The sequence below is a fragment of the Hypanus sabinus genome, chromosome 23 (genome assembly GCF_030144855.1).
Source record: "Hypanus sabinus isolate sHypSab1 chromosome 23, sHypSab1.hap1, whole genome shotgun sequence".
In the NCBI taxonomy this organism is placed as follows: Eukaryota; Metazoa; Chordata; class Chondrichthyes; order Myliobatiformes; family Dasyatidae; genus Hypanus; species Hypanus sabinus.
The window spans coordinates 32951834-32977482 of record NC_082728.1 but is presented as its reverse complement, the minus strand read 5'-3'; the positions used below and the strand labels follow the sequence as shown (position 1 = coordinate 32977482).

Below are 25649 nucleotides of genomic sequence, written 5' to 3'. Positions count from 1 at the left end.
AGGTAAGAGATAGTAATATATTCATTTAGTCATTTAAAATAATAGCAATAAAGGTGCAAGCTACAACACTTGTAATTTCTGCCCCAGTGCATTACTAATCTCCTAAGGTTATTGGGATATAAAAGGAAGATTTATTACCTTTAATGATGTATTTGTATACAGTATGCGCAATTGGCAGTAATGCTTGCGAAATATATTTAGCACAAAATCATATTACTGCACGTATGTACTTTGGATCTTTGACTTTGAGGCTCTATTAGTTGAAGATCTGCAACTATTTTCCTGGATTTATTTATAGACCACTGGGACTAAGTAACGGAGAACTGCTGCCTCATATCTCACTAAGTTCCAGCTTTGATCTGTCAATACCCTAATAGATTGAATAGTCAAATAGTTTCAGATTTGAGTTATGCAGTGAGTTATATGAATGTAAGCTGTTCTATAAAGAAAGCTGGAAATTACATTCATAATGTTAATATGGATATTAGTGCTAACCTGCTAGACATTGTGCATCCAATGCTATGGTCACATGGCTAAAGGTGTAAAGCATGTTTTTCAGCTCCATGTACTGGGCCACCCATCAGCAAAAAAGAAGAAAACGGCAAAACATTTCTTGTGTGCACAACAGTTGGATATCCACTGGCACAACTTTATTGGAAGACTGAAAATGAAACCATCTTGTGTAATAGTGCTGATAATGCACGACTAGGTGAATTGTACAACACCACCAGCTGCATTCCAGTAGTTGGTGACTGGTGCTCTATAAACTATACTTGTTCTGCTTGGGTTGGAAATGATTGCATATCTAAAGGTAAGTTTGAATCTTATTTATCATTAAATGTAAGCTCTGCAACTTCTGAGCCTCTATTGTGAATTGGCTGTTTATAAAATACAATGCTTCCATGTATGCTGTAGCAATTTCAATCAGTGATTCGATGAAAAGAAACACATGTATTTATTCACTACTGACATTTAATCAACATTGCAACTTGGAGTATGTGGCAGTTGTCTTGAGTAAAGCAAGCACATCTGCACGTCCATATGATAATGATCAAATAATGTGGTGAGGAGAGGAAATAGAAGACCCTAATGGCTGTGACTAGAGGTGTGTAGAAACTGTAGATATCAAGACAAGATCTGAAGCTGGAAAGAGGAAGAAAGTTGGGAAGCATGCAGGTGCTTGATGGAACTTGATGATCAGTTTGAATTAAATAAATGATCAAGAATGTCAAAGATCATGAAGCTCCCTTGTGTGATTCATTGTAATCTGTTTTTGAACCATACTTCAAAAATCATATTTACAGTGGGCAGAAATAGTGAACCCAACAATTGTAACTCCTCTCAGTTCTGCATTGTCCCAAATTACCAAATTATGCACATACAATGTGTTTGTGGTCTTCACCTACCATAGCCCATCCACTTTAAGGTTTGATGTGTTGTACATTCAGAAATGCTCTGCTGCACCCTGCTGTTATAACGCAAGATTATTTGAGTTCCTCCCACCTTCCTGTCAAGTTGAACCAGTCTGGAATTTTGGGAACTTCGGGTCTTTCTCCTCTTTGAATAGTATACAGAGTAGGTAGGCAAGATATAGGAATATATTCATTTAGTCATTTAAAATTATAGCCATAGAAGTGCAAGCTACAACGCTTGTAATTTCTGCCCCAGTGCATTACTAATCTCCTAACGTTATTGGGACAGAAAAGGAAGATTTCCATACGTTTAATAGTGTATTTGTATACAGTATCTGCCATTGGCAGTAATGCTTACAGAATATATTTGGCAAGAAATCATATTACTGAATGTATTGTTATGATCCCAGCCCCCTCCTTTGTGAGAATCGCAAGAGCACCCATTGGGGGGGGGGGGGGGGGGTCAGTAGACCCAGGAAGTGGGAGAGAGAGAGACATGCTGAATAGACACAGGAAATGGGAGAGAGAGAAATGTGCCGAATAGCACGCTCCACCGGGATGCCAAATAAGGCGACAGTGACTATTGTCTCATGGAGACCACGTGTAAAGCCCTCGGGCAAAGTGGGCTGGTTGAGAGAGAGATTGCATCATCCCAATCTGATTGACCCCAATCTGCGACCCCGTGAGGAAGTATAAAGGAGGGTCTAAGGGGGACAGCCCCTTCAGACGCACCAAGAAGACACGAGAGTGATCCCGCCATAGCGGGAAGCCATTTTGAAGGAAGCCACGTGCGTTAGATTCCGGGATTGGAATTTGTGGCTGCAATCATGGAAAACCGCTTTTAACTAACATCGGGGAGGGGGAACCAACGCTCCCCCGATTCAATGGAAGCTTCATAAAGACCCGGCAAGTCTTTCCTCTTCTCCCCAATCTCTCTCTCTCTCTCGGTCGCCCCACGTGAAACCCAGCGATTCCCAAAAGGCTGAAGCCTGCAGACTTCTGAGTGACTTTTATATTTCCAACGGACAATGTATTATCCCCTAGACAACAGTAGAGCTCATTTCTTAATGATGATTATTACTATATCCACGCTTTAGATTGAGTATTGATGACGTGCATTATCTGAATGTTTGTATTAACCTTACTTTTGTGCCCCTTTACAAATAAAAACGTTTGAAAATAGTGACATCAGACATCAACGGACCTCTCTATCTTTGCTGGTAAGTAATCCAGTTACGGGATACGTAACAGTATGTACGTTGGATCTTTGACTTTGAGGCTCTATTAGTTGAAGATCTGCAACTATTTTCCTGGATTTATTTATAGACCACTGGGACTAAGTAACGGAGAACTGCTGCCTCATATCTCACTAAGTTCCAGCTTTCATCTGTCAATACCCTAATAGATTGAATAGTCAAATAGTTTCAGATTTGAGTTATGCAGTGAGTTATATGAATGTAAGCTGTTCTATAAAGAAAGCTGGAAAATACATTCATAATGTTAATATGGATATTAGTGCTAACCTGCTAGACATTGTGCATCCAATGCTATGGTCACATGGCTAAAGGTATAAAGCATGTTTTTCAGCTCCATGTACTGGGCCACCCATCAGCAAAAAAGAAGAAAACGGCAAAACATTTCTTGTGTGCACAACAGTTGGATATCCACTGGCACAACTTTATTGGAAGACTGAAAATGAAACCATCTTGTGTAATAGTGTTGACAATGCACGACTAGGTGAATTGTACACCACCACCAGCTGCATTCCAGTAGTTGGAGACTGGTGCTCTATAAACTATACTTGTTCTGCTTGCGTTGGAAATGATTGCATATCTAAAGGTAAGTTTGAATCTTACTTATCATTAAATTCAAGCTCTGCAACTTCTGAGCCTCTATTGTGAATTGGCTGTTTATAAAATACAAGGCCTCCATGTATGCTGTAGCAATTTCAATGGGTGATTCAATGAAAGGAAACACATGTATTTATTCACTGCTGTTCACTACTGACATTTAGTCAACGTTGCAGCTTGGAATATATGGCAGTTATCTTGAGTGAAGCAAGCACATCTGCACGTCAATTTGATAATGATCAAATAATGTGGTGAGGAGAGGAAATAGAAGACCCTAATGGCTGTGACTAGAGGTGTGTAGAAACTGTGGATAGCAAGACAAGATCTGAAGCTGGAAAGAGGAAGAACGTGGGAAGCATGCAGTTGCTTAATGGAACTTGATGATCAGTTTGAACTAAATATATGATCAAGAATGTCAAAGATCATGAAGCTCCCTTGTGTGATTCAATGTAATGGATTTTTGAATCATACTTCAAAAATCATATTTATAGTGGGCAGAAATAGTGAACCCAACAATTATAACTCCTCTCAGTTTTGCATTGTCCCAAATTACCAAATAATGTACATTCAATGAGTGTTTATGGTCTTCATCAGCTATACCCCATCCACTTTAAGTTTTGATGTGTTGTACATTCAGAGATGCTCTTCTGCACCCTACTGTTGTAACACAAGGTTATTTGAGTTCCAGCTGCCTTCCTGTCAGGTTGAACCAGTCTGGAATTTAGGCACCTTAGGGACTTTCTCCTCTAACCTCTCTCATTAATAAGGGTTTTTCACCTTCAACTGTTTCAGAGATATTCAAACCACCCCATCTGACACCAATAGTCATTCTACAGTCTGGTGTACAACAGGTGTACAGTTTCTAGTGAAATGGCCAGAGTGTACATCTGCATGATTTACTGCATATAAATATTTTGTATTCCTTATAATGTGGAATAATTTTAATAGGATTTTTGTTCTTATTTTGTAATCATATTTAAAATGTTTGCATTATTTCTGCTCCACTTGTGTTCCAGGAAACACTCCTCAGTTTAATGGTAAAATAGAAACTACTGCAGTGAGCTGACCTAAAATCTTGCCTAGCTATTAATCTTAAATTGGTTGTTAAGTATCCACTATCTTGAATATTCCATAAGACCATGAGACAAAAAGACATAGGAGCACAATTAAGCCATTCTGTCCATCAAGTCTGCTCCACCATTTCACCATGGCTGATCCATTTCCTTTTCCTACCTTCCCCCCACAATCTTTCACGCCCTGACTAATGAAGAGCTTATCAACTTCTGCCTTAGATACATACAATGATCTGGCCTCCACAGCCACTTGTGGCAACAAATTGCCCAGATTCAACAACCATTCTAAATGGACATCCCACTATTCTGAGACTGGGTCTCTGGTCATAGACTCACCACTATAGGAAGCATATACTCCACAGCCACTCTATCTAGGCTTGTCAACATTCGATAGGTTTCAATGAGATCACCCCTGATCCTTCTAAATTCCAGTGAGTACAGCACAGAGCCAACAAACACTCCTCATAGGATAACCTGATCATTCCTGGAAACATTCTCATAAACATCCTCGGAACCCTCTTCAATGTCAACACATTGACTCTTGTATAAGGAGCCCAAAACTGCTCTCAATTTTCCAAGTGAGGCCTCACCAGTGCCTTATAAATGATCAGCATTACATCCTTGCTCTTTTATTCTAGTCCTCTGGAAATGAATGCTAACATTGCATTTGCCTTCCTCACCACAAAATTAACCTGCAAATTAATCTTTAGGGACTCCTGCGTGAGGTCTCCCAAGTCCCTTTGCACCTTGGATTTTTGAATTTTCTCCCGGTTTAGAAAATAGTTGGGGCTTTTGTTCCTTTTACCAAAGAGCATGACCTTGCACTTCCTGAGACTGTATTCTGATTACATCTTTGATCATTCTCCTAATCTGTCTAAATCCTACTGCAGACTCCCTGCTTCCACACCACTACCTGCCCCTCCACCTATCTTGCTATCATGTGAAAACCTGGCCAGTTTTCTGCTTTCTACCCAGTTCCCTAAATCATCTCAAGGACTTCCTCTCTTTTCCTTCCTATGTTATTGGTGCAAACAGGTACCAAGACTTCTGGCTGCTCACCTTCCCTCTTTAGAATGTTGTGGATCTGATCTGACGCATCTTCCAGGTGTCCCTATCCTGTCTATACTCTGGACTTGTGAGGACCTTTTTGATAGCAGTGTTCCATGATTTAGTTCTTTTTAAATTTATAATTACCTTGAAACCCTCCAAAGCTGAAATTCCCATCAAGTTGAATTTCCATTAATATGGTTCATGTTTCCTTTGCCTCAAAGAATCATTTGCAATAATGTGCACAAGTTGCAGCTGAGCATGAGCATATTTGGCTTGTCTAAAAGTCCCAATTCAATGTAACCTATGTATCCTAGACAGTTTACTTGTCTCAGTGCAGTTATCTCATGAATTGATATTGTACATATTCAATTACAAAATTAAATATTAAGTTTACATTTTTGTGCTACAGAATGTAAATTCTACGTTTTGAGAAAAGTTAATTATTTATTTTCCATTGCAGAATTGGATTGTTACAAATTTGAAGAAATTTCTCAGCAACCATTGGATGATTTTAGAACACGAGTTGGTGTTATTCTCTCCTTTGTGATCTTCATACTGCTGTGCACAGCAGCTTTTTACTGCAGGAAGAAATTTTCTAAAGGTAGATTATTAATTCTGGTCAGTGAAAGGGAAGAACATAGAACATCGAACACTACAGCACAGTCCGGGCATTTGGCCCATGATGTTGTGTTCACTTTTCAGCCTACCCCAAGATCAATCTAACTCTTCCCTCCCACATAGCTCTCTATTTTTCTTTCATGCAATGGACATCTAAGAGTCTCTAATTTCAATAATGTATCTGCCTCTACCACCATCCCTGGCAGAGTGTTTGTTCCATATATTTACCACTTTGTGTGCAAGTAAAAACCTACCACCAACAGACAAACCCCCTACAAATTCCTACAATCACTTAAAAAGTATTTGTCTCAAATTAGCCATTGCTGCCCTGGGAAAAAGGTGCTGGCTGTCTACTCGATCTACACCTCTTATATACTTCTACCAAGTTCAAAGTAAATTTATTATCGAAGTACACATATATCTTATGTACAACCTTGAGATCCTTTTCTTCCGGGCATACACAGTAAATCCAAGAAACAAAACAGAATCAATGAAACAACACATATAACAACATGGACAAACAACCAACGTGTAAAAGACAAAAACTGTGCAAACAGAAATGAAATAAATAATTACATAAAGTCGAGAACAAGAGATAAAGAGTCCTTGAAAGTGGCTCCATAGGTTATGGAACAGTTCAGGGAAGTTGTAAGGAAATAGAGGTACTGCTCTGCTTTCTTTGTAATTGTATTTACATGCTGGGTGAAGGACAGGTCCTCTGAAATGATAACACTGAGGAATTTAGAGTTGCTGACACTCATTCTCATGAATAAAGTCACCTCTCATTCTTCTTTGCTCCAAAGTGAAAAGTCCTAGCTTGCTCAACTTTTCCTTATAAGACCTGCACTCTAGTGTAGTCAGCATCCTGGTAATTCTCCTCTGCACCCTCTCTAAAGCTTCCATTTCCTTCCTGGGACAAGACAACCAGACTGAACACAATACTCCAAGTGCGGTCTAACCAGTGTTTTACGGAACTGAAACATTATCCTGTGGTTCATGAAATCAATCTTCCAAATAATGAAGGCCAACACAACATACACCTTGACCACCCTATCAACTTGCATGATAACTCTAAAGGGTCTATGCATGTGCAGCCCTAGATCCCTCTATTCATCAATACTGTTAAAAGTCCTGCCATTAGCATTGTACCTTGCCTTCAAGTTTGACCTTCCCAAGAGAATCACTTGACACATTTCTAATTGACTTCCATTTGCCACTTCTCAGTCCATCAGTCAAGCCCAATATTCTGTCAATGTCCTATTGTAATCTACGAGAACCTTCTACCCTATCCACAACACCACCAATCATGTAATTTGAAAATTTACTAACCCAACCTATTTTCTTATCCAAGTCATCGATGAAAATCACAAAGAGTAGGGGTCCCATAACAGGTCCCCGGAATTCCACTTGTTACCAATCTTCAGGGAGAAGACATTCCATCTACAACCACCATCTGACTTTTATAGGGAAGCCAATTCAGAATCCATACAGGCAAGTTTTCCTAGATCACTTCTCTCCTTGCTTTTCTGAAAGAGCCTACCATGGGGAACCTTTTTTGGTGCCGTACTAAATCTATAAACACCAAATCCATCACTCCAACTTCATCAATTTGTTTTGTCACTTCCTCAAAAATGTCACTCAGGTTCATGAGGCATGACCTCCTCTTCACAAAGCTACACTGATTGTCCCAAGTCAGACTATGCTACTTCAAAGGCACTAAAACTGGTGTTACATAGCAGTTATTGAAGGTTCTGTTCTCCATTCCATTCAATAAAGACCCATTCACACTTTTACCAATCTGTCTTTCTCCATTCCAACTTTAGCCAGGGTTAGACTGCAGCACCCACCACACTTAACTGAGTGACCATTTTTCATAAGAGTCTAAAGAGCATCAATCATAAGCAACATAATGTAAAAATGGCCATTGTTGACCCCAGTCCTGTTCTCTCTCAATACCATCACTTATTCACTACAGAATATAAGCAATTTAACAGCAAAATATCTCAACATGGACAGAATTATAATGAAATCTGACACTGATCTAAAGATGGAGACAATATCCCATGCGAAGAAATAACTGGTCCAAAGTGGTGGATATTGAGAGGTATTGGAAGGAAAGAAAGAGAGAGGGTTAAGAAGCTGGTAAGAATAAAATCTGTAATAAATGTGTACCAAAAGACAAGGGTGGAGGAAGCAAAAGGATTCCAGCAAGTTGCAGGGTCTTAAAAAGAGAGAAATACAAGTTCAGGAAACTACCTAAGTGCATGGATAACAAATGCAAGGCATTGCTTAAAAATGAACTATTTAGATCAGCAAGGAGTAATGACTGAATGGGATTTGGCACACTTAACATAAAAACTTTGAAACATAGAACATAGGGTACAAATATGCCATCCAGCCATTTGGGCTTGTGTCACCATTTAACATGATCATGGATGATCATTCACTTCAGTATCCTGACTTCCCTTTTCTCTTGATCCTTTTAAACCAGGGGTTCACAACCTGGAGCCACAGACTCCTTGGTTAATGGTAGGTGTCCCTGGCATAAAAAGAGTTGGGAACCCCTGCTCTATACATCTACCTGCCCTCTTGAATATATTTAATGGTTTGGCCTCTACTCCCTCCTGTGTGTATAATTTTCCCAATCTCGGTATTGTGTACACCATATCTTGAGCCATGACCCCTTCTTCTGCACTCCTCAGCCTCTATTTAATCCTGTTAGTTTTTTTGTGTGTGTGGCTTTTAGGAAATCCAACTTCATTCTTCTGAATTAAATTTGATATTTACCTAACTGACCCAATCTCCCTGCATACAATAGTCATTTAATCTCAGGAATCTCTCTATTAAACACTTATTCACTCCACCCATGACAAGCAGGTTCTTTCTCACATAAGGAGACCAAAACTCCAGTTGGGCTTTCACCAAGATGACAACATTGCTTTTGCAATGAAAATCATCTAATTTGAATACTTGCTTGCTTCAACTATCAACGTACAAAAGGCACCCATTGAAACACATTTCCTTTTTCCAATTTATCATTGCTTAGATAATAATCTGCCTCACACACTAAATGCTGGTGGCAGCAGGCCAGGCAGCGTCTATAGGAAGAAGTACAGTCGACATTTCGTGCCAAGACCCTTCATCAGGACTAACTGAAAGAAGAGATAGTAAGAGATATGAAAGGGGGAGGGGGAGATCCGAAATGATAGGAGAAGGCAGGATGGGGAAAACTAAAGCTAAGAGCTGGAAAGTTGATTGAATAAAGGGATACACAGCTGGAGAAGGGTGAGGATCATGGGACGGGAGGTCTAGGGAGAAAGAAAGGGGGAGGGGGGCACCAGAGGGAGATGGAGAGCAGGCAAGGGGTGATTGTGAGAGGGAAAGAGAGAAAAGAAAGGGGGGAAAATAAATATATAAATAAGGGATGGGGTAAGAAGAGGAGGAGGAAGTTAGAGAAATCAATGTTCATACCATTAGGTTGAAGGCTACCCAGACAGAATATAAGGTGTTGTTCCTCCAACCTGAGTGTGGCTTCATCCTGACAGTAGAGGAGGCAATGGATAGATATACCAGAATGGGAATGGGACGTGAAATTAAAATGTGTGCTTTCTCTGGTGGACAGAGCAAAGGTGTTCTCTGCATCGGGTCTCACCGATATATAGAAGGTCGCACTGGGAGCACTGGATGCAGTATAACACACCAGCCAACTCACAGGTGAAGTGTCATCTCACCTGGAAGGACTATCTGGGGCCCTGTATGGTGGTGAGGGAGGAAGTGTAAGGACAGGTGTAGCACTTGTTCTGCTTACAAGGGTAAGTGCCAGGAAGGAGATCAGTGGGAAGGGATGGGGACGAATGGACAAGGGAGTCACGTAGGGAGCGATCCCTGTGGAAAGCAGAAAGAGGGGGGAAGGAAAGATGTGCTTGGTGGTAGGATCTCGTTGGAGATGGTGGAAGTTACAGAGAATTATATGTTGGACCTGGAGGCTGTTGGGGTGATAGGTGAGGACAAGGGGAACCCTATCCCTAGTGGGGTGGTGGGAGGATGGGTGAGAGCAGATGTGTGTGAAATGGGAGAGATGCATTTGAGAGCAGAGTTGATGGTGGAGGAAGGGAATCCCATTTATTTAAAAAAGGAAAACATCTGGTTCGTCCTGGAATGAAAAGCCTCATACTGAGAGCAGGTGTGGTGGAGACAGAGGAATTACGAGAAGGGGATGGCATTTTTGCAAGTGACAGGGTGGAAAGAGGAATAGTCCAGGTACTTGTGAGAGTCTGTAAGCTTATAGTAGACATCAGTAGATAAGCTGTCTCCAGAGATAGAGACAGAAAGATCAAGAAAGGGGAGGGAGGTGTCAGAAATAGACATCAGTAGATGAGCAATAATCTGCCTTTCAGTTTTCAGAAACAAAACAGATACCTTCACATTGATTCACATCAAAGTGCATTAGCTTTGAATTTGCCCACTGAGCACATTTTGAGGTTAAAAATGGCAGAGAGGTTCAGCAGCAAACAAAGTGTGATATGGTTCATGGTTAAGTATTAAATCACATAATGTTGTTTCAAGAAACATCTTTTCAGATTGAATATAATGCTAATTTTACCTGAAATATTAATGTTGTCATTTTCTCAAAAGCATGCATCAGGAAACAACCTAAATTTTGTAGGTATGTAACTTTCAAGAATATCTTTACAATTCCTAAAAGGAAGGGTTATTTTACCTGTAAATAGAGTACAGAATAGTATAGTGTGGGATCAGGCACTTTGACCTACAATGGCCATAATGAAAATGAAATATTTCCATCTGCCTGTACCTGGTCTATACCCCTCCAGTTCCTGTCTGTTTATGTGACTGTATAAACGCCTCTTGAACATTACCATTCTGTTTGTTCCAAGTTCCTGCCACACACTCTGTATAAGAAATGCCTTGTAAATCTCCTTTAAATTTTTCCGTCTCACCTTAAAGCTGTGCTGTTTCGTATTTAATATTTCCACCTGGAACAAGATTCTGTCAACTACGTCTGTGCCTCTCATAATGTACGATGCTTCTATCTGGTCAGCCCTCAGCCTCTTGTGCTTAGGCAAAAACAATCCAAGTTTGTCCAACTTCCCCTTACAGTGAATACTCTTTAATTCATCAACAGATGATGAAGAAAATAGAATATCTGTATCAAGTTAATTCTCAAAAAAAGAGCCAGATTCTGTCATCAATCTGCTCTTGTCAATCAACATAATTATTCATGTGAATTTGCAAAATCACTATTGTCAATATATTTTCACCGGATTCCTGTGTTGATAACTCACTGTTTAATCAGCTATTCATGCTTTTCTTTGTGCATCCAAATAATGAACTGAAATCTGAACTGAAAGATATCAACAGAAAAATTTAAGAGAATTTTCCGAGAAGCATACAGGATGAAACCTGACTTTCTGAAGATTATGATCAAGGCACAGAACAGCTGAAGTCAATTATTAAAATAAATCCTTTCTGTTAACTTAACTTTGTGGAAATGTAATAAGCCTTTAATAATTAACTTTTAAAATAAAAAAAACTCCAAATTCCAGACAGTATTCAGAATGATTTTACTGTAATGGCAGGTTTTTCAGTCAGAAAATTAATTAATCATTGATTAGGGCAAGCCACTGTTTTGCTTTACTCCTTGGAGCGAGAGAGTATGAGAAGTGACTTGATAGAGATGATGAGAGGCATTGATCATGTGGATAGTCAGAGGCTTTTACCCAAGGCTGAAATGACTAGCATGAGAGGGCACAATTTTAAGGTGCTTGGCAGTTGGTGCAGAGGAGATGTCTGGTAAGTTTTTTACGCAGAGAGTGGTGAGTGCGTGGAATGGGCAGCCGGCAACGGTTGTGGAGTTGGATACGATAGGGTCTTTTAAGAGACTCCTGGATAGGTACATGAAGCTTAGAAAAATAGAGGGCTATGGGTACCTGTAGGTAGTTTCTAAAGTAAGTACATGTTCAGCACAGCCTTGTGGGCTGAAGAGCCTGTATTGTGCTGGTTTTCTATGTTTCTATGTTTTTCTATGTTAACCATGGGAGTGCCCAATATTATATTGATGGATTTAGGGAGGGATAGGCTTCTATGCTCTTAAAGTCTGGGCACAGAAACATTCATTCATTAGGTTTCAATAGGTACATATAATGTCAGAGAAATGTATACAGTATACATCCTGAAATTTTTTGTTTGCAAACGACCCCAAAAACAGAGGAGTACCCTGAACACTGAATGAATAAATGAATGAAGAAAAAAATGCAGTTCATGTCAGCATTTAGGAAGGGTCAGAACTTCTCTTGACCTGTCCCCATCGTCCATCCCATACATTGCTGAAGAGCAGCAAGTGAGAATGCAGGGGTACACACATGGTGCAGTTGACTTTGTCTTGATGAAGGTGTTTGAGTTTTCAAGGCTAGATATCAATTTTGATGTGTAAACATATAACTATACCGAACTATCTGTTCACACCCAATATAGTGACATACACTTAATGACCCCTTTATTAAGTACACCCGCTCATTAATGTAAATATTTTCACAGTCAATTGTGCAACTGCAATGCAAAGTCCTGTTCAGACCGAACGTTAAAATGGAGAAGAGATGTGATCTAGGTGCCTTTGAGCGTGGAATGATTGTTGGTGCTAGACAGAGTGGCTTTGGGTATCTCAGAAACCGCTGATCCCCTGGGCTTTGCATGCACATCAAAACATTATAGAAAATAGAAAACTTTATAAAAAATCCAGTGAGCAGCAGTTTAGTGGGTGAAAATGCTTTGTTAATGAGAGAGGTCAGAGGAGAATGGCCAGACTGGTTCAAGCTGACAGGAAGGTGACAGTAACTCAAATAAACAATGTGTTCCAACAGTGGTTTACAGAACTACTGATCCCACAACACATCAAACCTTGAAGCTGATGGGCTGGAGCAGCAAAAGACCACAAAAATACACTCAGTGGTCACTTCATCAGGTACCGGAGATACCTTATAAAGAAGCAATGGGGAGTTAGTCTTGTATATTGATTGTTGATATTGATCAACTGCTTTCATTGTACTAACTCAAAATTAAAATCTTATTCTTTTGAGTTTTGAGAGATTCTCCCACCAGCCCCCTCCCTTAAAGTTTGCTGGAAGCGAATATAAGGCCTGTTCAGTCTACAGCTTTGTTTGTTTGTGTGTGGCTCACTTAACCAAAGAACAACAAAGAACAAGGAACAATACAGCACAGTACAGGCCATTCAACCCACAATGTTTTGCTGACCCTTTGCCCGCCTCCCATATAACCCCCCCACCTTAAATTCCTCCATATACCTGTCTAGAAGTCTCTTAAATCTCTGATCATATTGCATACTCTCTAAACCAGGTAGAATCCTGGTAAGCCTTCTCTGTACCCTTTCCAATTCTTCCACATCCTTCTTATAGTGAGGTGTCCAGAACTGGACACAGTATTCCAAGTATGACCTAATCAGAGTTTCATAGAGCTGCATCATTACCCCGAGACTCTTAAACTCTATGCCTCAACTTATGAAAGCTAACACTCCATAAGCTGTCTTAACTACCCTATCTACCTGTGAGGCAACCTTCAGGGATCTGTGGACTTGTAACCCCAGATCCCTCTGCTCCTCCACACTCCCAAGTATCCTGCCATTTACTTTGTACTCTGCCTTGGAGTTTGTTCTTCCAAAGTGTTCCACTTCACACTTCTCTGGGTTGAACTCCATCTGCCACTTCTCAGCCCACTTCTGCATCCTATCAATGTCTCTCTGCAATCTTCGACAATCCTCAACATTATCCACAACACCACCAACTCTTGTGTCATCTGCAAACTTGCCAACCCACCCTTCTACTCCCACATCCAGGTCGTTAATAAAAATCACGTAAAGTAGAAGTCCAGAACCGATCCTTGTGGGATACCACTTGTCATAACCCTCCAATCCAAATGTACTCCCTCCATCAGAACCCTCTGCTTTCTGCAGGCAGGCCAATTCTGAACCCACCTGGCCAAAATTCCCTGGATCCCATGCCTTCTGACTTTCTGAATAAGCCTACCATGTAGTACCTTGTCAAATGCCTTATGAAAATCCATGTAAATCACATCCACTGCACTACCCTCATCTATATGCCTGGTCACCTCCTCAAAGAACTTGATCAGGCTTGTTAGACATGATCTTCCCTTCACAAAGCCATACTGACTGTCTCTGATCAGATCATGGTTTTCTAAATGCCCACAGATTCTATCTCTAAGAATCTTTTCCAACAGCTTTCCCACCACAGATGTAAGGCTCATTGGTCTACGATTACCCGGACTATCTCTACTACCTTTTTGAACAAGGAGACAACATTCACCTCCCTTCAATCCTCCGGTACCATTCCTGTGGACAATGAGGACATAAAGATCCTAGCCAGAGGCTCAGCAATCTCTACCCTTGCCTCATGGAGCAGCCTGGGGAATATTCCGTCAGGCCCTGTAGACTTATCCATCCTAATGTATTTTAACAACTCCAACACATCTTCTCCCTTAATGTCAACATGCTCCAGAACATCAACCTCACTCATATTGTCCTCATGGTCATCAAGTTCCCTCTCATTTGTGAATACTGAAGAGATGTATTCATTGAGGACCTCGCTCACTTCCACAGCCTCCAGGCACATCTTCCTACCATTATCTCTAATAGGTCCTATCTTCATTCCTGTCAACCTTTTGTAGGGTTTTCCTTTACCCTACTCGCCAAGGCTTTCTCATGCCCCCTTCTTGCTCTCCTCAGTCCCTTCTTAAGCTCCTTTTTTGCTACCCTATATTTCTCAATAGACTCATCTGACCCTTGCTTCCTAAACCTTATGTATGCTGCCTTCTTCTATCTGACTAGATTCTCCACCTCACTGGTCACCCATGGTTCCTTCACCCTACCATACTTAATCTTCCTCACCGGGACAAATTTATCCCTAACATCCTGCAAGAGATCCCTAAACATCAACCACATGTCTATAGTACATTACCCTGCAAAAACATCATCCCAATTCACACCCACAATTTCTAGCCTTATAGCCTCATAATTTGCTCTTCCCCACTTAAAAATTTTCTTGTCCTCTCTGATTCTATCCTTTTCCATGATAATGTTCAAGGCCAGGGAGCGGCGGTCACTGTCCCCCAAATGCTCACCCACTGAGAGATATGTGACTTGTTCATTACCTAAATACTAGATCTAGTATGGCATTCCCCCTCGTCGGCTTGTCAACATACTGTGACAGGAATTCATCCTGGATGCACTTGACAAACTCTGCCCCGTCTAAACCATTGGAACTAATCAGGTGCCAATCAATATTAGGGAAGTTAAAGTCACCCGTGATAACAACCCTGTTATTTTTGCAGCATTCCAAAATCTACCTCCCAATCTGCTCCTTGGTATCCCTGCTGCTACCAGGGGACTTATAGAGTACTCCCAATAGAGTAACTGCTCCCTTCCTGTTCCTGACTTCCACCCATACTGACTCAAAAGAGGATCCTGCTACATTACCCACCCTTTTGTAGATGTAACAGTGTCCCTGACCAGTAATCCCACTCTCCTCCCATTTCCCCCCCTCTATCCCTTTAAAAGCACTGAAATCCAGGAATATTGAGAATCCATTCCTGCCCTGGTGCCAGCTAAGTCTCTGTAATGGCCACTACATCATAATTCAAGTATGTATCCAAGCTCTCAGTTCATCACCTTTGTTCCTAATGCTTCTTGCATTGAAGTGCATGCACCTTAGTCCTGACAAAGGGTCTCGGCCTGAAACATTGACAGTGCCTATAGATGCTGCCTGGCCTGCTGCGTTCCACCAGCATTTTGCGTGTGTAGCCCTTCTACCTTACAACCTTTACACTCTTTATTCTGTTTCTCTTTCCTCAAAGCCTCTTTATATGCCAGATCTGGCTTTACTCCATGCACTATACTTGCAGATCTCGCATGACCTTTATCCTCCTCCACCTCACTATCTGCTCTAACACTCTGGCTCCCCTCCCCCTGCAAATCTAGTTTAACCCCCCCACCCCCCTAGCAGCACTAGCAAACCTTCCCGTAAGGCTGTTAGTCCCCCTCCAGTTCAGGTGCAACCCATCCTGTCGGAACAGGTCCCACCTTCCCTGGAACAAGGCCCAATTGTCCAGCAACATGAAGCCCTCCCTCCTGCACCCTTAGCCACGTATTTAGCTGCACAATCTTCCTATTTCTGGCCTCTCAAACAAGTTTCCTTGCCAGTACAGATCATCGGTGCAATCCAAAACAACGCTCAGAATGTGGAAATGATGATTTTGTGATCGTTATGAATTCAAATATTTGCGATGTCAGTCCACAATATTAATTGACGTTGACGAAGAAAACTAAAATAAAAACTGGAAGATGGACTTTAGACAATGTCCCTGGAATGTCACCGGAGCGGTGTAATAAGGAGCAAGTCCGGCTGGGGACAGTATACTTCTTACAAGAAAGGGTTGGGTTTGCTGAAATCACATTCCCGGGTATTTCCCGCATTAGTTTCGGTTTTCGCAGCACACCATTGACCTCCATTTCGTAAGACACTTTTCCGAGTGAGCTGCTGGTGAAGAGGCCGCGGGTTACCTGCAAGTTTAACAGCCGTACAACTTTAAAAAGTTGCATGTCAGGCATAAATCTTCGGTACAGTACTTATATTTGGAATTGAAACTCGGTATCGCCACCGCCGTCCTCGCCATTCAGATTGAAACAGAAAGCAAGGAAGTTGAAAGTCCAGGAAACAGAAGTCCCCAGTCCGCCGAATCGATACGAATTTCGCAGGCTCTCGGGGGGACAGCGTGAGGCGCGTTGGTAAGCTCGGCTCCGCGGTCCCTCCACAGGTGATTGCAGACTCTTGCAGTTTTCTCAAGTGGATCGAAATGGCAAATCCGGTTGCCCGCTGTAGATTCCAACACTTGGTTGTTGCTTTAGTTCTACTGGTTTTCTGTGTTTGTATTAACACTTTGATCCAGGCAGCGAATGTCCGCAGTCGCGGAGAGTCTGCTAAACGTAGAGCAAACTAGAAACCCAGTGGGTTACTTATACGAGGTTTTCTGATTGATCGAACATATATAGCAATCGAATGTAGTTGATGCAATTTACCTTTTTGTAACCTACTTGGAATTTACATTATATGAAATTCCTGGCAAACATCCGATTTCTGATCTTTAAACATTTATTGTATATTGTGTTTAAATCGGCAGGCAGATGAAGGGAATACTGGAAATGGATTTAAACCTACAGATATATTGTTACTTGGTGCTGTGTGCAAACGTTTACTCTGCACCCGGTAAGTAGTAAATCGTTTTTCAGTCACTAACTGATTCAACACTGACGATAGTAATGGAAGATGATGGGATGTATTGTTTTGCAGAGTTCGTGACTTTGAAGTGCGAGGAGACGGTGACGGGAATATTGAACGAGGACACGATATTGCCATGCAACCTGACAACGGCAAAGCCAAGTAAACTCAAATACATTGAATTGAGAAAAGATGATGGACATGATACTATAGTTTTTAAGTTTGATGGAAGTCATAATTCCAGAAAAGCTCAGAATCGAATTAAATTACTTTCTCCGGATCTACAAAATATATCGCTGGTACTTCAAAAAACACAACTTTCAGATAGTGGGAAATATAATTATTATTTGGAAACAAATCTGGGATATAAGGACGTTAACATCGTTTTAGTGGTTAAAGGTGAGTAACAGTATACTTTCCTTGTTTTTTTTCCATTTCAAAAACTGGTTAATTCTAACTGACGTAAAATGCAATTTTACTTCCCCAAAACACCTTTTTTTGCTTTTATTATTACAAAAATAGACCATTTATGAAAAAAAGGATAGAAGGTTATGGTAGGTAAATTTAGAAATTTATCTGTAAAAACAAAGAATACCTTTGCATTCATATAACAGGTTTTAAATCTCCTGAATGTCCCAAATCATATCACTTTCACTGAAGCTAATCCCCCCCCCCCCAATTATATTAGTAAACTCACCAGGTTACTGGTAGGGTGAAAGTATCCATTCATGGTGGATGACTGTACTACTGAGTAGATAACCTACTTTTGGTGTTGTTACATCAACAGATGCTGGCAAGGATCCCTTGGCATTAATGCTGAGTATTAACCGATATCTCTCCATCGTAGTGGCATACCCCACAGGCAGTGGTTGCCCCTGTGTTGCATCAAGAGTGTCCTCGAGTAATCTGTACCCAGGGCTTTGCAGCTTAAAGCTGGTGTAAACATAGCAGAATCCATTCAAAGGAATGGAAAATGTCTCCTGTGATGGTTATATTTTCCTTAATTAGTTGTTTTGCATAAATATGAAGTTCAGCTTTTCAATACAATAATATTTATACCTTGATGAATGTTCATGAAAGTGAAAGCCTCTGAGGCAGAGCTCAGGGTTTCACTGGTTGCTGTATCTATTCTGTGAGACCTGCTGACTACCTGTGCTGCGACAGCAATTGGGTTGCGTTCAGCCATGATTAAGTGTTAAGAGCTTTGATTTTCAGGGGCCGTACTGGAATACTATGGCAGGGATGGCAGATTTTGGAATAATGGAAGATTGTCTAATATTATCAAATAATACAATGCTCTCTTTTTAGCTCCCTACAGTTTGCCAAAACTGGTCTTAGTTAACTTGTCAGAAACGACCAAGGTGGTCACTTGTGAAACAACTGGATATCCTTCCGCTCAGATTCATTGGACCGTCGATGGGAAAAACCTCACACTCAGCTCAGAAACCAAAAGAAAAGAAACTGCTCAAGGACTGATCTCTCTTACCAGCACACTTCCAATTATAATGTCAGAAACTGACCAGGAGCATATCTACACCTGTGCTGTGTGGAATGAGGCAGAGCGTAAATATGAAGCCAGGAACAGTATCTCAAGTATGTTCATAATCTTCTTTTTCATGATTAGGAAAGTGATTGTTTAACTAATTGCTACAATATTTCTGGTTCTCAATGCTGCCAATGTGGTATATTTGGATTTCCAGCAGAACTGTGAGTGGGTGTAACAAAGCAAATTTTAGCATATGTCACAAGATGCAATATACTGGCCTAGTCTGAATATTGGGATATGGACAAAGAAATTAGAAATATGCTGGTGATTTTCAGTCTGGGAGGCATGACAAATGGGGAGCTGCAGTGATCAGTCTTCGGTAGACAAAGCTGGAAAAACTTAATAGTCCAAATAGAATCTGTAAGAAAAATGGCCAGTTGATATCTCAGGTTTAGCCCCTCCATCTGGACTGAAAGAGGAGAGATATAAGCCATTACAGGGTGAAGAGAAGGGCTGGAACAAGAGCTAGCAGGTGATAGGTGAATTCAGGTAAGGCTGGCTTAGAGGCAGATGTGGAATCAAAGGGGGAAGGTACAGAGAGCAGATGGGAGTGGTGGGGAAGGGAAACAATTGAATATATGAACATTACAAATAGAAACATGATAATGTCACCTGGCCTGTCAAACCTGCTCCACCATTAACTAGTGTTAAATTGAAAGCAGTTGGTGTTTAGAGCAATGTACACAGCATTTGACACAAATCACTGAAATTTTATTTCCATATGATGCACTAAGTAGGAAGCCAGATTATTTATTAGGTTTTAATTGCATGATGATTTGACTTCAAGTATGGGGCCATCTTGCTCCAATTATTGAAGGCCCTGGTGAGTCAACATTTGGAATAATATTTGCCTGTGGGTTTGCAGTAGAGAGACTGGAGCAATGGGTAACCAGGTTAATTCATAGAATCCAAATTTTTAAAAAATCTGTGTTGATCTCATTGGAAGGTACAAAATTATCACGGTTCTTCACATGTTGTTGATATTCCCTGGTTGAGGTGCCTGGACACAGCATCATTTTCAAAATTCAGGGTTGTCCTTTCATGACCCAGATGAGAAGAAGGACTTCATCAGAAGTCAGTCAATCTACCCATCGAGACTGCAGAAGTTGAGTCGCCAAATATTTCCATGATTGAGATAAATAGAAGTTTGGGTATTTAGAGATACGGGGAACGTGTATGAAAATACAGCTGAGATAGAAGCCACAATCTCATTGAATGATAGGGAAGTTGTTATATTTTTGTTGTTCCAATCATTCTTCTTTTTCTTACATTTGTTATGCTTTAGAGGCTATATTTAGCTCTTGAGGGTGCTGCTCCAGGGTGATTCTGGGATTCACAGTTTTGCTCGGAGATCAACATGACTGATTTTTAAAAATTGTGGTGTGTATAAGCAAATTACATCAGTGTTCTTATAAAGATTGATAATGAAATTTACGGCTTTTTCTGCTGTTTTTTTAAAGTTTCAAATGTGAATCAGCCAATTTATAATCAACAAACTGAAGAAAAAAAGCGAATATCCCTCACAGTAGTAGGTGTCGTTGTTGGAGGTCTTGCAGCTGGAATATTCCTCCTGGGTCTTCTGAAATTCTGGAGAAGGCGCCATCCAGGTACAATATTTCAGCCAACTTCTGAATCCTTGTAACTCAAATCATTGGTGTAAAATTATGCATAGATAATCAATGATTAATATAAAATATAATTTCATAATCTGTGAAAGACTGAAAACTTTAATGATTGCCAATTGTTATGATCTATAGATGGCTGGTCAAAGTTGTTAGCAGGGCTGTGTACATATTTGTGCATTTGCCTTCCAAACACAAGCAGATTTGAAGTCCTGTCTGCAGTGGATGTTTACAGGGATAGGTAGATAAAGTACCAATATAAAACAGGATAAATTATATAAACAATTAATCCAAATCCTGGCCTCAGAATGTGAAGATCTTTTCACCATATTCACACTTTCACCTAAAGACTCACCAGATAAGTCACCCTGGAATGCTCTGATTTACCTTCTGCAGGGTCTGATTCTGTTATCAAACTACCATCATGTACAGTGCACCAAGTATTGATGGAGTATTGGGTAAAGCAAATGGTGCTGGAGAGAGCATTCTATAAAAAAGAAAAGAAGGTTTTAAAAACATAATTTATGTGTGACATTATGGAGCCATTGGTCCTACACTACCAGGCTCAGGAACAGTTATTACCCTTGAACCATCAAACTCCGGAGCAGTGTGGATATCTTCACACACCTCAACACTGAACTGATTCCACAACTCTACAGCTCATGTTCTCAATATTATTTATTACTTTTTTTGCATTTGCAAGGTTTGCCTTCTTTTGCACATTGGTTGTCTGACCACCTTTCTGTGTAGATTTTTACTGCTTCTGTCGTATCTCCTTGTGTCGACTGTGAGTCCCCACAGGAAAATGAATCTCATGCTAGTAGTACATATGGTGACAGTACGTACTTTAATAATAAAGTTTTAACTTTTGAACTTTGACTTGCTGGCCTTCATTGCATTGAGTAAGTGTTTCTGTGTGTTTTAGCAGTTAATTGAGTGACTTGCCAGTAACTAGGATAGTTAAGGTAACAACATTGGAAAGTTGTCAGATGAAATAAAGCCAGACTAATTAAGAGTAGTGTGTTTTCTTTGTTAAAGGACATGAATAAGCAAGTTGTTTTTTTTCCACAATATTCTAAAGGAGATTGAATCTTAAGCAAACACACAGAACGCTGGAAGAACTCCGTAAGTTAGGCGGCATATGTGGAAAAGTGTAAACAGTTGACATTTGGGACTGAGACCATTCTTTAGGGCTGTGAAGGAAGGGGGGGAAGACACCAGAAAATAAATGTGGTGAGGGGGGAGGTGAAAGAGGCTAGCAGGAAAGTGATAGGTGAAGCCAGGTGGATGGGAAGGGTCGAGGCTGGAGAAGAAAGAATCTGATAGGGGAAAATGGACCATTGGAGAAAGCGAAGGAGGAGTGGAACCAGAATAGGCAGGTGGGAAGAAGTGAAAGATCAGAATGGGGAGTAGATAGAGATAAATCTTAATGCTTACAGTTACTGGTAGCAGGCATACTTATTAAACTACGCTCAACTACCCATATTGCAAGGCTAGGATTTGAATTAATTTCACCTGGATTATTTATTACTTGAGACAATTAAACTGATCGATTGGTAACATAATTTCCAACTGAGAGGGAGTGACATATTATTTGTTGACTGGTCCAAGTCTCAAAATTGTATCAATTTTGCATCACGTTGTTGTTGGAAATACCTGAATATTACAGAAAATGTCAGAATTCATTATTACTGTCATTGTTACTACTCTTAGTATGCATGATTAGGAGATTAACAAAAATAAGGAAAATAATTTGGATTATTTTTACATCAAGAAATATTAATTTACTTCAAATTACTGTAACATAAATAACAATAATTTATTTTCTTTTGTATTTAGTTCGACAGTTCGTTGAAGAAGCAGGAAATCAAATGGTAGGTTTGATTTCAAACGTTGACTTATTTTTAGCCACACTCATCATGATTTTCAAAATTTATTTGTTCTTCTTTAACAGCTTAAAAAATTTACTCAGGTTTGAAGACTGCCCCGCTAACTTCGAAGTTACATCGAGGAATCATCATTTGTGATATGATGTCTGATCTGTCTGATGTTCTGTTGTGCAACTGTGAAACTTCAACATCCTTCACAAAGAACTATGACATTCCTCTGTAATAATTTTTGCTTTCAAGTTGTGCTTTTAATAATCTCAGTTCTTGGGTAAAATAAGAACACAGTTTTAACTCGGGCACTTTGTTGAACTCTTCACCATTGCTTTTATCTGAAGTTAATGGCTTCACATATTGATTATTAGTGCTTTGATAAATCTCATCAGTGAGATCAGTCTTGAGTGTCAAGGAGCGACACTGTTTTACACCTGAAATACTAAGTCTGTACAAAATCACTATAAGGCAATGAAAAGAGCAAAAGCTCTTAAGCTTAGTTGCACTTTGAAAGTTTGCTTCCTGTTGAATGAATCCATTATGCCATTCTTCCACTGAGCTGTACTTCTCAGGAACTAAAACAGTGAAATGTGATATGTAGTCAGCTTCAGTCGAAAATAGAAGCAGAAGGAGCATTATGTAAGTAGAATACTACACATATTTGCCATTTGTAATGTATGTATGGAGAAGGAAAACTGCTTTTAAACCTCCGCTGTCTGGTGGCCATACTTACTCATGGGAAAGTCTTCGCGAGTAAACCCCGAGGAAGAAATCCGGAGCCCGGGTCCCTTAGGCAGTTTGATGATGTTTGCAGCTTCACTCTGGCAACTCTGCGATGACACTGGTGCCAAGTTGTATCGGCACTTGCCCTTCCCTTGGGTTACATCAGTGACATGGAGAGGGGGAACCCACTGCATGGGCAACAGCCGGTTCTTCAAATCTTCCGGCCCAGGCTTGCACCCTGGAAAGGACACAACCCACCAGAGGTGCAAACCCATGATCTCCTGAGATCAACGGTTGTCTATTATTATAACATATCAATTGTGCAAGTTATAGTTTTTTGCACTTTGTCTTTTTATTCAAATGCAGTGAACCCATGTGCAATATTATAGATTATAATTTGATCAGTCGTCTTTTCTATGTTTTTAAGGATTAGAATATCTAAATTTACTTTGAAAATTTCTGCTTATTTTATAAGTATTTCTACTTTAATTTGTTTTATGTACATAGCCCAGTTACAAAGCTGATTTGATATTTTTAGATGTATTTTATACGAATTATTTTGTAAAATTTACATTGTTCTTCTTTTCTTCCTAAAAGTATTTAGATACATTAACCATTTCTAATGTCTTACTATCCTACACTATCGCTTATGTGAGCCATGCCAATGAATGTGAGCTGGCTGTAACAATGTAAGGTTTTAAAATCGAACCGTAATATTTGGTGACAGCAACTTTAAAGTACATCAGTCCTCTAGCGGATCCTCATAAAAATACTATTCAGTTCAAGTGAGTAATTAAAACAAAATGAAAATTAAGTGTCATTTGCTTTATTTTTATTGTCAGAAGAGTGAAAACCATAGAACCATAGAACATTACCGCACAGAAACAGGCCTTTTGGCCCTTCTTGGCTGTGCCGAACCATTTTTCTGCCTAGTCTCACTGACCTGCACCTGGGTAATATCCCTTCAAACCCCTCTCATCCATATACCTGTCCAAGTTTTTCTTAAATGTCAAAAGTGAGCCCGTATTCACTACTTCATCTGGCAGCTCATTCCACACTCCCATTACTCTCTGCGTGAAGAAACCCCCCCAATGTTCCCTTTAAACTTTTCCCCCTTCACCCTTAACCCATAGCCTCTGGATTTTTTTTCTCCCCTGGCCTCAGTGGAAAAAGCCTGCTTGCATTCACTCTATCTATACCCATCATAATTTTACACACCTCTATCAAATCTCCCCTCATTCTCCTATGCTCCAGGGAATAAAGTCCTAACCTATTCAACTTTTCTCTGTAACTCTGTTTCTCAAGACCCGGCAACATCCTTGTAAACCTTCTCTGCACTCTTTCAACCTTATTAATATCTTCCTGTAATTAGGTGACCAAAAGCTGTGGGATTTTAAAAAATTGTTTTGTAAAGTGATTAGCAATGTTACTGACCTAATTTGGGAAATAAATTTAACCTTTGACTTCTTTTTCTCCATTGTGTGATTCCTTTGCCAACAGATTGAACCACATGATCTTCTATGAGTCCCAGCCCAAAGGCTTTCAGCCCATTCATCTGTGGTCCTGTGCCTTAAATGTAAAGTGCTAGTTGTACAATCAATAGAATTCAGTTCTCAAACATCCTATGTGGAATTTGTATTCAGTGACTCTAGATTAATAATCTTGGTTTTTGCATTATTAGCCCGGTATCATCGCTGACTAACTGGAATCTGACAACTCACTCTCATTCCTCAATCACACTTTATATAATTGTGCACAAGAAGAACAGTTCAGCTCCTGTCACTAAACTGTTCTGAAGTTCGAACAAGGAGATGCCATTTTTATACGCAAATTGACTCATGACTCGTGGCAGATATTGATTCAATATAAACTTAGTGTGCTTCTAAATTCTATCATTTGCATATTTAAGTACCAATCATAATACATATTTCAGTTATTAATAACCAATTAAATACATGTGCTAAAGGCCAATAGTACGTGAGATATTAGTGAAATAAGTGTGCAATATTCACTGTGTCCTAAAATCCTCCGTTTGCATCTTCATCACATGTTGGTCACCTTGGTCCCCAGGCTTGAACAGAAAGTCTGTGCAAAGGAGAGTCAGGCTTCCAAGGGCCATTTTCAGTCTGGGTGACTGCAGTTTGTGTCAGTTTATCATATTAATTCTTACCTTTCTGAACTTCCACATTCTGTGCTATCAGTGCCCCATTTTAACCCTTGCCTTGCTGCAATTTCCACACTGAAACATCCACAATGGGATTTATATTTAGTGTCTCCAGATTAATAATCCAGACCCTTGGATTACTCCTTTAGTGTTACAACCATATTATATTCCATTACCTTTGATTACCTTTCTGATGATATATTTCACAGCAGAAAAGTGACATGCTTTCCGGAAAAAACTTTCAACACACCAGGTTGTCTGTAGAGTACAATAAGACCATTATTTTTAGCAGTTTATGTTATGTGTGTGCGTGTGTGGTATGATTTTACAATATTGATAGGGATTCAGAATTACTGTATAAAAACAGGCATTAATAGCTACTGCAGAATA

At 40.0% G+C, this 25649-nt stretch overlaps 1 protein-coding gene across 4 annotated transcripts; it reads left to right on the top strand.

Moving 5' to 3' along the window:
- The first annotated feature begins 16087 nt into the window (after positions 1-16087).
- Positions 16088-24562, top strand: LOC132380100 (uncharacterized). Of its 4 annotated transcripts, none has more exons than XM_059948671.1 (7): positions 16088-16666; positions 17227-17312; positions 17397-17723; positions 18633-18917; positions 20331-20477; positions 22332-22366; positions 22447-24562. In XM_059948671.1, the coding sequence occupies exons 1-7, from the start codon at positions 16647-16649 to the stop codon at positions 22468-22470; spliced, it is 924 nt and encodes a 307-aa protein (XP_059804654.1). In that variant the 5' UTR covers positions 16088-16646; the 3' UTR covers positions 22471-24562. The 4 variants fall into 4 exon arrangements, with proteins under 4 accessions (XP_059804654.1, XP_059804657.1, XP_059804656.1 ...); XM_059948674.1 differs by having other exon boundaries at positions 16089-16924; XM_059948673.1 differs by having other exon boundaries at positions 16090-16863.
- The last annotated feature ends 1087 nt before the right edge of the window (positions 24563-25649 follow it).

Bases quoted from the DNA above. Each gene is read 5' to 3' on its own strand.
- LOC132380100 (XM_059948671.1), top strand. From the start codon at position 16,647: ATGTCAGGCATAAATCTTCG. The intron at 16,667-17,226 runs GTACAGTACTTA...TTAAATCGGCAG, and splicing joins ATGTCAGGCATAAATCTTCG to GCAGATGAAGGGAATACTGG. The intron at 17,313-17,396 runs GTAAGTAGTAAA...ATTGTTTTGCAG, and splicing joins AAACGTTTACTCTGCACCCG to AGTTCGTGACTTTGAAGTGC.